This window comes from Meleagris gallopavo, chromosome 9 (assembly GCF_000146605.3).
Source record: "Meleagris gallopavo isolate NT-WF06-2002-E0010 breed Aviagen turkey brand Nicholas breeding stock chromosome 9, Turkey_5.1, whole genome shotgun sequence".
NCBI lineage: Eukaryota > Metazoa > Chordata > Aves > Galliformes > Phasianidae > Meleagris > Meleagris gallopavo.
The window spans coordinates 9,269,416-9,285,919 of NC_015019.2; the positions used below are offsets into that span (position 1 = coordinate 9,269,416).

The window sequence follows — 16,504 nt, forward strand, 5'->3', positions numbered from 1 at the left end:
CATGTATTTTTAGTAAGTTTAATTTAAAATTTATGCAGATGAATTCAGCAAGCAAGGGCCCAACAAACTACTTCAAAGTAGCAAGATCTTGACTGAAAAACACAAGATGAACTCTTTGTCATTTCTCAAGTGTCTACAAACCTTCACGTACACAGGATAAATGACATCACCTCCTGAATTTAGATCGTTTTGTATAGCATTAGTATGCATTACTCTTAGTGGGACCACTTTAACCTGTCAGACAATGTACACTTGAGCAATTGCAAGAATTAAAAAATATATAAATTGTATATAATAAGTCTTTTCAGAGCTGGCTCTTATGCTAGGTGGAATACAACAGGGTCCCATGCTGAGCTGGCTGACAGACTCTACCATAAAAACAAACAAACAAAAAAAAATCATAGCATCATTGCTCCCATTTTCTTTCCCTCAGCTCCAATTTTCAGTTTTGGATTGCAAATTTCCACGATTCTCTGTTCAGGGAAAATCTTAAATGCATTGTAGCACAGTGCTTTAAAGGAATACTAATTAATACATCTCATGTTGCATACCACAGAAATTGGTTTAGTCATTATTACGAGTTAGGTTAGGCACAGGTACATTTGTATCTTCAGAATCGGGGCTTTTAATGAAAAAAAAAACTCTCATGTTTCCAGACATTCCATTAAAATGGTTGTCCTTTGACGTCAATTAGAGCATGCTAAAAAAAATCATCCTTAATTGCTTCTCAGAAGAAGATGTCAGAGCATACACCCCCACAGCCACATTCGATTGCCTCTTAGAGGAAACGAGGATGCTGGGAATGCTGGGAACCTCCAGTGCTGCTGAACATGGATGGGGCCGCGCTGGCAGCGGCGAGCCATGGTGGCTGCCGGCCACAGCGAAGGCTGGTCCTCCCACCTGAAACTGCGGCACAGTCCAGAGAGATGCCTACAGGACTAAGAGTGTTTGCATGCTAAGTGCTCCACCCCTGCCTCCACATAACACTGACTTCAGTCATGCACCTACGCCAAAAGTTACAGCTACGAAAAACGACATAATCTTCAAAACTTGGGTATGTTTCATTACAAGGAGCATCAACAATTTTCTCCAAGAGTTTCTCGGCACCTTTTCTTACTCAAGTGACTCTGTCATTTCTCTGCCGATCAGGAAGAAGAGGAGCCCAGAGAGCAGCGACAAGGGCACGCCGGCGGCAGCAAGGAAGAAGGACCAGCCATAGAACACGTGTACGGGAGCCTCCTCCAGGCACACCTCGCTCCTCTCCAGGAGGATGTACTTTTGGAAATCGGCCACAAACTCCTTCCACAGCACAAAGAGGAAAAGGAGCAGGAGAAATAAACTTCCTGAGAAGAGAGACAAAGGTGGTTATTCTCCAATTACAGCCAGCGTATGAAATACAGAAAGGTTAAAAGTGAGAAAAAATTGCAACAGGTTCCCATTTATTTTTTCAGGCTAGTGTTGCAGAATGGTGACATTTGTCAGATTTTCCCTGACAAAGGAGGCAGGAAAAGAGGAAAAGAGAGGAAAGAGATGCTCTTCCAAATATCAGATCCTATTTCCAGCAGAAATACCAAGACCTGTGGACTGGTCCTACTGGTAGCAAGCACTTCCTGTTGCTGAACCTACTGCAAGCAGAGCCCCACAGACTTTGGCTGGTTGCCCCAGCTCACAGAAGTGCCCCTTCATGTCCTAATGGCCACGATACATCAGCCTCAGGTGAGTAACTCAATAGCAAAGTCAAACAGCTCATTCCGGAGGCCATGGAGTCTTTTTATGACCCAGCATTAGCATGTGAGACCCTCCACAAGCCAGGTGGTAAAGGGCTGAGGGCACTCCAGGCCTCAAAGTCAAAATCTCCCTCAGCAGCTCACCCATCAGCCCCAGTGCCTTTTATTTTTGTATATATCCCCATAGAAGGCCTTGAAGGTCAGCCCTCTCATGTCTGAAAAGCACGTGGAGGGCAGGTACCTCATTTTGCTATTCTGATTGCAGCACCCCATAACTCATAGTGATGAGGATCTGCATGAAGCAGACAACAAAAAAACAGTGTGGTCCCAATGTTACTTTGCATAATTACACTGCATTACAATGCTTCATTGCATTAAAGAATATATACAATGCATTTAAAAGTCAACATATATTAACATTAAATGGTGATGGTGTGATGACAGATCTGAAGCTACATCAGTAATATCTCACCACTTCACAGCTAGAAGCTTGCCATTTTTAAACAGTGCCATATAACATATAGACAGACACACACGTGCATATATATATGGAAGAAATACATCACAGATGATGGTATTTTCATAATAGAAGTGAACAGTTGGAAATTAATACAGTTGACAAATCATTGCACAGTTCTGTGGATGTGTTCTGCAGGATTTCATTCCTCCCCTTACAATTTTTAAACTAAAGGTAGCTTGTACTATATTTAATTATTCCCCCCAGCAGCTTATGCACTAGAAAATCCAGCTTCCATGCTATGCATAGGCTGTGGATATGGCTTGACAGTGATCTATCTGCATAGCAATGGAGCTCAGTGAAACTTTGCTCGGAGGACACACAGCAGTGTTGGGCTGTCTTTCTGCTCATAGTGATGTAAGCACATATTGTTGCTATAACACCCTGTTTCACATCTTGTAGCCTAGAATGAGAGTCCAAAACATTCCTCAACCCTCACTAGGGGTAGTATAGAAGTTGAAGCTACTCATCCTAAGCTGTCGTATTTATTAAACTGCCTCCTATGCCCTAGAACTGGGAATTGAATCTTAAAAATCAAAAATTTGTGTAACCGTATCAACACACTTCACATCACCACACTCTGCTATCTCAGACCGTTCTCCCTCCCATAGACAAGTCCTCATGGGCACTGCAAAGGCAGGCTAGGAGTTAAACAGCAGCTGGTGTAACATTTGCATGTTCATTGAGATTGTGATACCACTTGAAATTACATGCACAAATAAATATTTTACACTTAATATGATAGTTGTATGTTTAAAATACCAATTATTCTACTTTAAGAAAATGATTGAATGCTTAAATAGTCACATGTTCTTTACAAAATACAATATATTGATAAGAAGGCAATTAAGCCTTTATTACTGATGTAATTTAAAATTAAATTAATTAGATAGCAACTGAACCTTGAAAAGTGCTCTTTTAAAGATCAATTTATATTTCATTAACTTATAATACCTACTGTAAGAGACACACACACACACAAAAAAAGTAGTCCCAGAGGGACAGAGGACACGGGTATGGTAGTGGGTTTTTTTTCCCCAGAATTTTCTGTTTTTCTTTAAGTAACATTTTGTTGTTGTTGTTGTTGTTGCTGTTTTATTCCTGGGCAAACCAGATTATCTGAGGCTCATTTTCATTTTCTGGGCAGACCAAAGCCTACCTGCCCCTCTGCAGATCCTGGGGAATCTTCAAAGAATGTCATTGTTTTCTCATTAAACAGGTGGTGAAGGTGATGGTAGAGCCACAGACTTGGCACCAAAATTCAGAACATTAAGACAAGAAAATGCAAAATGATTTCTTTCCTAGAATAATCACTCTGGAGTTGCAAGGAGTCCCTGGGATTTATATAGTCTCCACAGTGAGAAAAGGAAACCAAAAGCCACCACCTTCAGATGCTTTTTGTAGCAGCTGTAGCAGAAAGACATCTTCATTTCGCACTTGCCCCTAATGGCTTCCTATATGCAGGAAGTTATTTCTTGGTGTCTTAGTCAGCAAACTGAAAGAAACCTTTTTTTCCAGTACCACTCTGTGAAGCAGCAAACCCAGCATGCCTCTTTGACTCCGTTCATTAGGCAAGTACAGAAAAAATTAACTGCAAAACTCAGTCTCCAGCTGATGAGGTCAGTAGCACCTTGCAGGAAAGGGCAAATTGCAGGCAGACTGGAGTGGGGCATTCAATCTTTCTCCTCCATCCAGGACTAATTACAAGCCACCTGAGCCTGGGAGAGCTGCATCCTACTGGTGGGTGAATGGAAGTCTGCCTTCTGCTTTCTCTCACTTATCCTTGTGATACCTTTATAGCCCTTAAGAGTAGGGACAGGTGAATGAACTCAGTCTTCAACTCTTATTCCGTGGAAGCACCTGAACTTGCATGTAATCTTCTAATTGTGAGAAAAATTAACTTTGACAATCAGCAACTCATTTGCCTCTTTGAGATGTTCATAATAAGGGAATGGAGGAATGACCTTCAGCTGCCTTTCCCCATCCATCAGTTTCTGCTGCTCATGTAGAGCCTGAGACCTGCTGAAATGATTGGGGGCCAGGTGTGCTGTAGAACCAGCATGGGGACCACAGTGGCTGGAAGAAGCATGGATTGCATATTTACTGGTATTTCTACCTTTCCAGGGGAGCTGGTAATGAGATCCTGTTTGTATTCCTTAGCATCACCCAGGACGCAGCAGAACAATTCCTCCCTCCAGCAGCTGAGCTGCCCCAAGGCTGGTGAAGCCTATTCTCACTTATAAGCATGGCTGCTAAAACACCCAAAGGAAACCAAGGAGCACAAGGGAACACAACCCAGGAATTTCAATACAGATGCAATGCAGCGTTTGCCTAATGTCACTGTGATGCTAGTTAAATGTATTGTCACCTGACAGTTTTTAGAAGGAGTGATGAGGAAATAATGAGAGGTGCATCCTGCATCCACTTGGACATTATTTTCAAGCAGGATTGATAAGCTTGAGTTCAGTAACCAAAAAAAAAAAATTACAATAATCAGCTGAAACTCTAAGCAAGCTCTCCTGAAAAGATATTGCATTCTTCTAGGTTTCACTTAGACCATGCGGAGGATTTGGGTGCTTGAGCCCTATCTCAGCCACTTCAGCTCATGCACACATCAGATTGCCAGCACTGATCACCAGAAGGCACTGGCACCTAATGAAGGTCTGAGAACAAGATATCTTGCATTCCCAAATGAAATTTCTATGTGTACAACCACATAAAATTTACCTTTAGAAAAAAAATTAAACCCAACTGAGCATTTATTAAACTGTATAAGAGAGAGATAAGCAGATACCCACAGGCTTGCTGGGCTTACTTCAATAACTGAAGACCCAGAGGCAAATGGAAAATTGGACAAAATGCAAAGCAAATTAGCAGAGGCAGGTAGGGCCACATTGATTTAGTGCCTCCCAGATTTTTTAGTCAAATAGATAGATGTGATCTAGCTTCATGTTAACAACCATCTCAGGTGGAATCACGTGGTTAATTATTAGTACATCTGGAGAAGATGGAGACTGGGGGAGAGCCTGTGAAACGAAAAGCTAAATAACAGGAGGGAAAAAAAGTAAAAGATAATAAGGGGATAACAAGGGGAATGTGGGTGGAGTTCTTCCAAACTTCATTTTGGGACTTCTCTTGTTAAGTCATTTTCATGAATGTTTTTGAGTCCAAAAAACTTAAGCACACAAAAAGCCCAAAATGAGAGAAAAGATGCTAGCTTGTGATTGATTCATTCAGTGCTTGAGGAATCAGAACCTGGTGCAGGGCCCATAATTAAGCAAAATTAATTTCAGAGGAAGGCTTGAGTTCATTACAAAGTTATTCACTTGGCAGGACTCATCAGAGCTCCAACCTTTAACTGCTTGCATTGTGGGGGGGAAAAAAAAAAGCTTTTTTCCAAGTTTGAGTCACAGTTATAAATCAAGTACTTCTCCAGTTATTCCCTCTCAAATACAGAAAAGGCCCAAGTGATAATTCAGTGGACTAATTTGTAATGCTAGTGGGGATAATGAATCAATGCCTATTTTTAATTCATTTTCCTGCTGTGACACTGCTTTATCTTTACAGATTTTATTAAAAACCAGCCCTCCAGTTTTGAATTGCTGGGTATGCCTTTCATTGCATGGTGGTTCTCCAGGTTCTAGCAGATCAAGGACAGAAGAGGCTCAAATACGAAGGCACGCTGGCAGAAAAGAGTGTGGCTGATCACTGCCTACGATAAATGCAACTACAGACATTACTAAAATAAAAAGGCTCTGGATATCATACAAGGCTGTAGAAGAAAAATAGTATGTTTCCCAATTCCCAGGCTCCTTAGCACTAAGAACTATGTTCCTAAAGCTTGGCTCAGTGTAGAAGTTTATTTTCACCTGGGAAAGGGGAACATTTATTCCAATTCACCACTGCTCCCATCAGAAAACCAATCCCTCCCCAGCATCCCTAGAGACCACCGCATCACTGTTTGCCACCCATCACTGTGTGCCTCCCCATCACTGGGTACCACCCCATTCCCTTGCATGCAGTGGGCTGTGCACACTCTTTTTCTGTCCCGTGTGTCTGATTACCACTGTTGGCTTACCGGAGGCTATCAGGAACCCACCGCTCACTTTGTAGGACCTGGCACTGACAAAGGGCACACCACACACCAGCAGCAGTCCTCCCACCAGGCCAGCAGCCACGGCCAGTATGATGAACGCCGTCCAGAAGCCTCTGTACACTGCATGAAAGCCAAAAAGAAGAGAGTCGGAGGAAAAGGAAGGGAAGCTCAGATGGGCTTTTAGAAGGCTACGTGGAACTCCTGCATCAGTGCCAGCTTGGGCAACAAAATGATGGTGAGCACTGGGGTCACGAACAGTTTCTCCAACAGGGAGCTGCTGCTGGTGTTGAGCAGAGCTGTAGCCAGTATGTTGTTGTCTGGGTGCAGAATGCAAGTTCAGGCTGTGTGTCACGACCTAGCACTAAGATTGGAATGAGAATATGGGGCTGAAAGTGTTTGCAAGGAAACCACCAGAGAGTATGTGAGAAGGGAGGACAGCCCCAGGTGTGGGCAGTGAGGGGTCTTCAGGTACAAACTCTCCAAACCTTTTCCCATTTCCCCCAGTTTATCTGGTCTGCTCAGACCACCAACTCCCACTGCTCCCATTGCCTTTTGTTGCTCAGAAGCATGAGTTAGAGAGATTTGAGCTGAGCATCAGCAAAAACAGCAATGCTGAAATGACTCACACTTGAAAGAAAAATGATACAGAGAAGATGCGTTTTGCTCATTTTAAGCCATTTTGTCAGGAGAGCCACTTAGGGAGAGATAAGTATCTTGAACTCTCCAAAACCACAGAATTCATTTTAATGTTTAACCTCCCGTCACCCATTTCTCTCAGGGAGCCTAAGAGGATGCAGATAAGGCAGAATTATCTCTGGCGCAGGTAATAGCTGGAGGACCCACTTCTTGGATGGCCTCCTGTTTTGTCATAATTTGCATCTGAGTATGGACTGGCTGGGAATAAAATAAAAGTGTACGTCAGAAAAGCCTGCTCCATGCTGATTGCCCATTGCTTGGCAGCGCGGTTGGTGCAGATCCCAATTCCCTGAATGAGGGTGCTGAGATGTCCCCACCTCCATACCGACATGTCCCCATGTCCATGCCGTCACGTCCTCATCTTGTGCCAACATGTCCCCATCTCCCCAGGGATGAGCTCATCAGGACCAGTTCAGCAGCAGGACCGCAGCAGCCTCAGCACCGGGGCAGTCCCCAAAAGGCATTTTGGAGGCAGCTGCAGAGGCTGCGTAGCACAGGCTGATGGGCAGCGACAGATGGCTGAAGGGCCCTTTATTTAGCACAGAAAAATCCCTGTGTTTACCATTGAGATCATTCAAAAACTGGAGTTGTACCACTCCCTCCTAAGCAGAAAAATAAGCCAACATTTGCCCATGTGCCTGCCATACACAGCCCACAATGGGCTTCTCTTTCTGCCATCTATTTCACATTTCAGCTTGCTCCCTGAGGCAGGGATCCGACACAGCAAAAGGAGTGAGATGCTCTCTCTCACATGCTCCTACTGACAAATATTTTTTTTTTAATTAATTTCTCGTAAAAAAAAAGTATAAAAAATAAAAAAAAGGTACTGCTAAAGGCTAAGGAAAAGGTCAAGATGTTTGTTTGTGCAGTATGCCTGCCCTGAATCCCCAGAGGCAACGCAGAGTGATGCACACTATTTAAAGAAATCAATTCATTTCCAAAAAGATCATGGAATTAATTCTAGCTGCTGCCACCAATTTAGCAAATTAAAATTCCTAGCAGCAGCTGATTCATTAAAGAACTCTGAAAATACAGAGAAACATAAATAAAAAGAGAACCAGTTGAAAGGAAAGCTTTCCAACTGTGTCGCATTCGAGGTATTAAAAATAAGTGCGATGGATCTTCTGACAATTTGGTCTTTAACTGATTTTCCAGTGTTTGTTTATTTTGTCTCGCAACAAATCAATGCTGGCGCTCTCCCAGGAAGCCACTTGAGGCCACTTTGCAAGGAGCTTCCCTGGTCATGCTTGGCCATGAGGATTGGCAATAGGACACACATAGCACACAACATGCTTCCTGGCCCCACGGCTTGAAAATGGAGCTGGGAAGTGACTCACCTGCAGTCGTGTCATATGAGGGATGTGGGAAGGGCCCCAGGACAATGGGCATGGGGAACAGGTAGCCGTGCATGCAGTGCTTGGGGTGCGCTTGGCTGGCTGCAAAAGAACAACGAAAGATTTGCTTTAATTTTGTGCAAAACCATAGTTACATAGTTCAGATGGCAAACTGACATCAGTATTCCCATTGCTGTTTTGCTCCAGAAACCACGTGCAAGGGGAGAAGGGGCTTGGGTACCAGAGCCAGGGTACCTTTCCTTTCTTCGGTTGGTAAGAAAGGAAAGCACAATTAGAGTGGATGTGCCCCATCAATATTAATACCACTGAGACTTATCGTGATTAACAGTAATAGAATGAATGTTAAATGAATTAATTAATGATTGGACACTTATTTAAATATGTTCCCCAGCTCAAAGGAACACTTTATAATAGGTGGACATTAGTTCATGCTAAATTGACTATGGAATACCTATTGAATTAATTATTACATCCATGAGAGCAGCAAATTAATTTGCCATGATCAATCCTATTATAATAAATACCTAAAGAAGTAATAAAAATTTGCCAGCTATCAGAAAGAGTCATTTTACTTCAGGTAACATTGTATTGTATAATGTATTCCTGTATAATATTAGATAGCAAGCTCCCTCTCTCCAGTCTTTTTCATCAAAAAAATTCCATGTGAAAAACTCTGCTCTGTTCTACTGAACAGTGGCAGTAACAGTTCACAGAAAACAGAGGTCAGGGTCTGAGGGACAGCAAAGCCATCTGAAATTTTAACCACTGGGGAATAAACAGATTGTGGGAACCTGCATTATTTTCAGCCAGATCCCTCAGTAGGGTTATCCTGCTGCTCCATGAGCCCGTAAGCATCTCTGAGCAGATCGTGCAGAGGGTCAGGGCCTTTGCAATGTTGAAAACCTTGGCAGACCTTAATTTTTTTTTTTTTTTTTTTGCCTCTGAATATATTTCACCTTCTTCGATTTTTTCTTAAACATGAATGTGCTTTCAGAAAAGAATGATTTTGCATCACTCTGCTTCTTTGCAGTGAAATCCTCACGCTTGTGACTTCCATGACCTTAAAAAGCAAAACAGGCAAAATCTGAAAGCAAAGGTCTCATGTGCCCAGGAGCACAGACCCACTTGGTTCTGGCTCTGTATGGGCTACCCCTGCCCACTCCTGGGTGTTTCCTGACTTCTTCTGGCTTGAAAATAGTGGGAGGGGGAATGCTCAACCAAAAGGGGAGCACCTGAAGGTGCTCGTGGTTGGATGGGGCCCTGGGCAGCCTGACCTGGTGGGGGTAAAACCAATTTTCTGTGAAAAACAGGAATTGAAGAGCAGTGCTAAGGACAAGGTGAGCATGGGTTCAAATTCATCGCACCTTAGCTGGATACAAATATCATGGTGCATGGGAGCAAAGTCAACCCTGCTGGTGGATGATCTTCATGGATGATATTTTAATTGGCACCATGGTGTTCCTATGTGATGGTGCCCAATGAGAGCAAAATGCAAGTCCAAAAGAAGAACCCATGAAGAGTGCCCCACGTTAGCTGTTTTTGGAGAGATTATGAGAATGAAGAAAAAAAAAAAAAAGTGGAACAAAACACAATGCAGAGGCATCAGGTTGGCTGCAGCACCAAGAGGCACAGCATGGCTGGGTACTCACTGTACCAGAAGGTCCAGATGGTCGTGGACTGACCCTCGCCGAAGAACCAGCACCGCCAGAAGAAGCCCTCATGATGGAAAGTGAGGATCTGTGTCCCAGCCTCTGCCAGCGTGTCAGCCTGTGGGGAGTGAAGGAAAAACTGATGTCAGGTTAGTCACAGCACGTGTGTTTAGCTCGGATGGTTGTGCGTTCATTGCTGCTGTTTAAGCTGGTTTTGGAGGGGTCAAGGGACAGCTGATGCCCTCGATTTTCTGCCGTATCACAGCTACAAAACAAATATTTTAGTCCCTTGAAATAATTTCTATTATCACAGCTATCCTGATAAAAAGGATCCTGCAGATCCTCACAGACAATTTTCTCCTCACTCCAAAGACATTAAAGCACTGATTGCCAGAGCTGGAAAGGTATGCCAAGGATACCACTTCTTAAACAATTTCCCTAAAGAAGCACTACTGCCATTGTAACCAGTTGGAAGCAGGTGGAATTACCAAGTAAACAATTTCAGAGGTGACCAACACAACAGGTCAAATGCCCTCACACACTGCAGGATCCATGCAAGGTCTCACCTGACCCCAGAAGGCAGCCCAGTGCTGTCACTCACACCCAACCCTGCTCACCATCCCAAAAGTTTCCTGTTTTCTTCCTACTGCTGAACCTGCAGAGGTTATGATAACCTGATGTCAGATGGGAATTACTCTTTGACTCCACCAGTTTTCCCATGGCCCAGTTGAGGATGCTGACAAATGTTCTTTTTTTTGGTCTAACTGCAAACCACAGACCAGACTGCGAATGCAAGGTCTAGGTCTTTCCAGAAGGGGGAATATTGCAGTGCTGAGTCATAAACTAATTACTGAAAAGCTTATTGAAACCATATCCAAAATCCATTTTATCTTTCTCACGCTCAGTTTGGTTAAGAAGACACAACTGTTAGGAAGTTCTATTTTGTAGAGGATGGAGAAGCTCTGCAGAGGAATAGCAGTGCACTGGGGAAGGGAGATGGGACTCAGCAAGGAGGTGTTGGGAGATGCTCCCTCACCTTGAAGTCCTTATAGATCAAGTTATGACCACTTTCAGAGTTCTGATTCTCCTTTTATTTTCACGATAAAATGCCAGCTATGGCAATGGTGTCATGCAGACCCCACTGGCTTCCTAGCTGTAGACTTGGTGCACATTTTACTGCTGCATGGCAGATAACAACCCTTCTTGTCCATCAGGGATAGAGTTAGCTAGTTTAGGAAAAGACAGATAAGGTAAAACCCACTGTAGGCAACCAGTGCCTGAACTAAGAATCATAGAAATAGCATCTGAAATAGAAACAAAACAGCTCAGAGGAAAGAAGAAGAGCAGTGCCCACTTCTTCCTAATGGTACTGGAATCACCCTGCCTCAGCAACCGGCAAAGCAACACGTGGCCAAGAGCATTCCTGACACCTCTGAGGTGTCTGTGTCGTGCTGCATGCCATCCCTGCCTTTCACTCTAAAGGACAGCAGCACTAACAAAATCCAAAACAATTAACACTTTCATTTCCTAAGCACGGAACCAGAGCTGCACTCCTCTGGCCGTGGCTCTATAGGATCTATGAGATCCTATTGCACTGCTTTAGACAAAAAAGACGCTGTCTTTTGCCAGGCAGTTTTATCTATCTTTTATTTATTTTTTTTTTCTGTAGTAGTAGTGGAAAAAGTCGTTTGGAAACATGACTCAAACAGTGCCCTACAATTGACAATGGGATTCTGAAATGACAGCATTTCTTGCTGGCATCATGATGCTTACCCAGTGCGACTCACCATACCAGAAAACATCAAACCTAATTGGATTGAACTTTGGAGTAACAAAAAGTCTGCACGCAACAAGAAACCTCCTGTCATTTTTTAATTGCAGCCACGCATTGATCAGCTCAGAAATACTTCAGAAGAGCGGATGGCTCCGGGAATGCAGCCGGCTTCGATTGCTTGGGCTTGCAGACAGCAGCAAGTTCAGCTCACAGCACACTTTCAAAAGGATCTATAAACATGTGATAGGACTACTAAGCACTAAAACACCTGTCATAAAAACAGGAAACATTCAAAAATCATCTTTCTTGCTAACAGAAACCCTACACAAATCCTAATTTGACAATAGACCTCTTCACGTGAGATGGGCAGGAACCACTGCTGGCTCTGCCATGCACCTGCTGCTCGCTCCTGTTTGCTGTCTGTAACACAGCTCTCTCACTTCAGATCTAAATGCTTGCCAAGCTCTACACTTTAAAATATGAACTACTTTTAAACGAACAAATGAGGTGGAGAAATCTTTTAATAGAAAAATATCAGGAGATATCTTTTGTTTTTTGAGGCAAAGGCTGTCAACAAGTAAAGCTCTTACATTTTTGCCTTTCATTCCCTAACATTCCTATCTGCCAGAATACAGAAGCACTGTTTTCAAGTTTTCTAGACATTTTTACTGTCAAAACACTCACAGAATCATTGAATGGCTTGAGTTTGAAGGAACCTCAAAGCCCATCCAGTCCCAACCCCGTTCTGTGGCCTGGCTGCCACCCATTGGATCAGGCCCATGCGACCTGGCTCTGAGCACCTCCAGAGATGGGGCATCCAAGGGAGCTCAGGATGACTTTTTGCATTAACAGGTCACTTTAAATAAGCATATATATCACCATGGAGCTAAAGCTGCCAACACCTAAATTAAAGGTAGCTGTGCCGCTTTTCAACAGTTGTAGAGCAAATTATTTAAATGAAAGCTGTCTCTTTCCTAGAATAACCTGGTTGTGGATTTACCTCTCTGGACTGGTGGGTGCTGTTTCCGTCCCCCATGACCCCGCACATGTCCGCAGCCAGCAGCCAGTAGTCCGTCCCGAAGGCGAGCAGGAAGAGCAGCATGGCCGTGCTGCCCAGGATGCCCGCTGTCAGGGCGGCAACGCCAGCCTTCATGGCCCAGCAGAATTTGGGGAAAAAGGGGAAAACACTGCAGCTTCCCAGTCACTGAGGGAAGAGAAGGGAGACAAGTGCTATTCTGGGACGCAGATAAGGATCTTCGGGCGGCTGGTGTGAGTTTCAGGGGGTGGCGGGAAAGGGACTAATAAAAGCAGATGACCTGGCGTAGCCAAACAGCTGTGGCATTAAGGGAACATGACAAACAGCTATTGAGACAGAGTAGGACAGCTTCCAAAAAAACACATGGCTGCTCACTTCAGCGCGGTGAGCAGGGAGCACGGGTCATGGGCACTCGTGGTGCCGAGCCCAGTGAACCAGAGAGCTTAAAGCATGCTGTGCATGGGACGAGCAAACCTGAGCCCACAGATATCACCATTCCAGAGCCCATGGCCCTGCGCTATCTTCAGTTGTGTCTGCCAAAGCACCGTGCAGAATAAAGCCCACACAAACCCCAGGGGTCCAAGCGGTGCATTAAAATATTGGTGACCCTCTCAAAACCCCGGTGCTCTTGGAGCGATGCGATCATCCCGCACACACACAGTTACATCAGCATGTCTGCATCCAGCAAGGCACAGAGCACAGAGCTCAGCTGCCTGCACCTGCACATCCTTCCTACACACCTGGAATGGGGATCTCCCTACCGCTGCACAAAGGCAGGCGATACATGGCACTCAGTCCCCTCCCAGTGTCTCACCGGGCATGAGGACAACCCTGTGCAGAATTCTGTTGCCATTTGGCTCCTAATGCTTTTGTCTGCTGCTGGAGCATCTGCTGTAAATCACTGCCAGCAACAGGATGCCAGACCAGGAAAACTGCAATTTCTGTAGGGCAATAACTATATTCCTGTGGCATGCCAGCAGTCTAGGGGAGGAAATTTAAACTACAGTGAAAATTCAAGTGCCGATTTTCAGACCTTAGCCTTAGCCATGACCCAGCCTAAAAGGAGGATAGGGGAAAATGCTGACTTCCTCAACCAAATTGCCAAATTCATTTCTAAATCAGTGTAATGAAGGCAACTGTGCACATATGGGTATAGCAGAGAAGCTGCCCACTGCCAAGGGAACTGGAGAGAGTCAGGTGAAATTCTGACCACACTTTCAAGCAACTGTCGGTGCACACGGACTGATGAACCTGAGTATAACGGACTTCAAATTACAATAAGTGATTATACCTTCTTTATTGCTGTTTCTTAAACATCACAGACTGGTGTGGCTGTTAAATAATACAGCAGTTCTCTCTTCCTCACTGTCACAGCAGGTTAGCGGTACACAACTACTGCAGCAAAGTGATCTCCTTCTATTGAACACAAAACGGTTAATTAAATACAAAGTGCAATATATCTATCACCTAATTAATCTCCAATAAGTGCAATTTCAATCGGTTTCCATTTAACAAACATGGAACACCAGTGAAACCTGTCTGGAGTGGCCAAGAAAATCGGTTGCCCTCTGTTTTTGTGATGCATAGGTCAGAGCTGAGCCCATCAGTGGGGACGTTCTGCCTGAGGGTGCCCCATGAAACCACAGCATGACATACCAGCAGCGAGGACTGCTTGTAGATCACAGTGCAGCCACATGGAATTACAACACAAAGTGGGCACTTGCATATTAAAAAAAAAAAAAAAGAAAAAGAAAAAAAAAAAAAGAAAGAAGGGGCACACTTCCACATTTAGGTGTGTGCTTTTTAGCTAGCTGTATTTGGCAGTGCTGCATTTATGCTAATGCATATTTGCACGTTAGCGTGGTTTGCCATTTGGAAGGCGTCCTGCGCAATTCTCAGTCCCATTGGCAGCAGTAGTGTGGCTGCAGCAGAGCATCACCATGCCCAGCCCTGGCTCCTGATGGGCTGCTCTGTGCCCAGCCAAACATTTTCCAATTCTTCAGCTGTGGAGTTTGCAAGGTCAGAACGCCTCTCCAGTGAGTTTCTTTCTCCTCAGCTCAACCCCGTGGATATGTTCCTCACCTGCAGAAAAGCAGTAGATAATATTGAAATTGAAATTCTTATAAAGGAATGTTGCCTTTTTCTTTTTTTTTCTTTTTTTAGTATTGTGAACTGTGCTAATAGAAAAAGTGCTACCTTTGCTCTTCAGGAAAAGCATCTTTATTAGTTTTAATGTTCAGATCTACTCTGGTTTCGAAGGTTGAAATTGTTTTTTTGTTTCCTTCTGTAGAATATTTGTTCATATTTTATACAATGCATCAGACAGTCTTGTTAATGGGCAAGACCCATGCACACCACACCACACTCTGCAAGGCTGGGAACACAGGTGAGATGGTGGCTGCCTTTCCAGCTTGCTTTGGGATTTCTGGAGAAGTCCTGGTATGGACTGTGAGGAATAAATATTTGCATTGACATTTGCCCCTTTAATTCTGCGTTAAGAACGTAATCATTGGTTTGTCTCCATCCACGTCTACATTTCTCTTGGAAGAAGCACGTAAGCCCAGACGCTGAAAGATGCTTGGTGTTTCTGGGGATACCCCAGTGCTTGATGTCAGGAGAGAAGAAAGCTCAGCTTGCCTCACCTGCTTCTCATGAGTTACTAGCGCTTTCCAGGATTAAGCTGTTATAATCACCTTAAGCAGTCATGAAATAAAATAAACACAAGCATGATTTTCTGGTTAAAAGTTAAAAAAAAAAAAAGTCCACATGCTGAATGCAAATTCTTTCTGTAGGGCTGAGAGCAAGGCAGATTTACAGCTCGCTTCTGAGCGTGGCCGATCGCTGTGCCCAGGTGCCAGTTTGGGCTCTCCCTTTGCCATTGAGCTACTCCACATCATTAGCTACTTTTTCCTGTTTTAACCTGAACTTTCAAAAGACTCCTGCAAACTTCCCAAGTGAGTGCAGAGCCATAACTCTCTGAACTACCAAAGGAATCAAGCTGATGCAATTTATTTCCACAGAAGCATGCAATATTCAATGATACAGCGAATCCATGTTTTAAACACTTTTTAAAGGACTAAAACCCTGCAAAGAATTAATTAGGCATGCTCTGAGGCCCAAGCATTTAACAGTTTTCCACTCAGTTGTTGAATTTTAAGACCACCAACACTGGATACTGGCATAGATTATCAAATGTATGCTAGGCTGAAATACACACTAGGCAGAAGGCTTGGCCACTAAGCAGCTGGAAAATACTTCATGAAAGCTTTGGCTGTGCTATTATATTTTGTAAAGAAACTTCTTAAAAAAATCCATAAAATCTAGGAGGTTAAATTTGGGGCAGAGTGACTCATTGGGAAACTATGTACTCCACAGAATATTGTCTTCTCTGCAGATCAAGCAAATTGTTCATACAGCAGAGAGGTATTTGGGTCCCAGCACTGCAGAGCAGCATTGGGAGGGATTAATAGGTTCGGAGGGGTTAATGGACTGGGATCCATGCAAGATCAAGCTGATGCTTGGTTGTCCATTTTTTCATCGTCAGAGAAAATACGGGTAGTGCAAAGACCCCATTTTCTGGAAGCATCCTGCTTTTTCCAACCATTTTTATCATTTACTACAGAATTACAAAGAAATCTAGATGTGCCAAAGCAG

The 16,504-nt window shown here is 43.8% G+C and overlaps 1 protein-coding gene across 1 annotated transcript; it reads right to left on the reverse strand.

The window, feature by feature from the left end:
- Positions 1–494: 494 nt before the first annotated feature.
- Positions 495–13,070, reverse strand: LOC104912179 (transmembrane protein 182-like). The gene is made up of 5 exons (XM_010715257.2): positions 12,815–13,070; positions 10,041–10,158; positions 8,374–8,472; positions 6,323–6,460; positions 495–1,343 (listed from the first exon to the last, which is right to left on the reverse strand). Exons 1-5 carry the CDS (start codon positions 12,965–12,967, stop codon positions 1,114–1,116), a joined length of 738 nt encoding a protein of 245 aa, XP_010713559.1. The 5' UTR covers positions 12,968–13,070; the 3' UTR covers positions 495–1,113.
- Positions 13,071–16,504: the final 3,434 nt, after the last annotated feature.

Excerpts from the sequence above, each read along its gene's own strand:
- LOC104912179 (XM_010715257.2), bottom strand. The coding sequence starts at position 12,967 with ATGAAGGCTGGCGTTGCCGCCCTGACAGCGGGCATCCTGGGCAGCACG. Across the intron at positions 8,473-10,040 it reads CATCTGGACCTTCTGGTACA|CCAGCCAAGCGCACCCCAAG; the intron begins GTGAGTACCCAG and ends GTTCTTTTGCAG. Across the intron at positions 1,344-6,322 it reads TGGGTTCCTGATAGCCTCCG|GAAGTTTATTTCTCCTGCTC; the intron begins GTAAGCCAACAG and ends CTCTCTTCTCAG.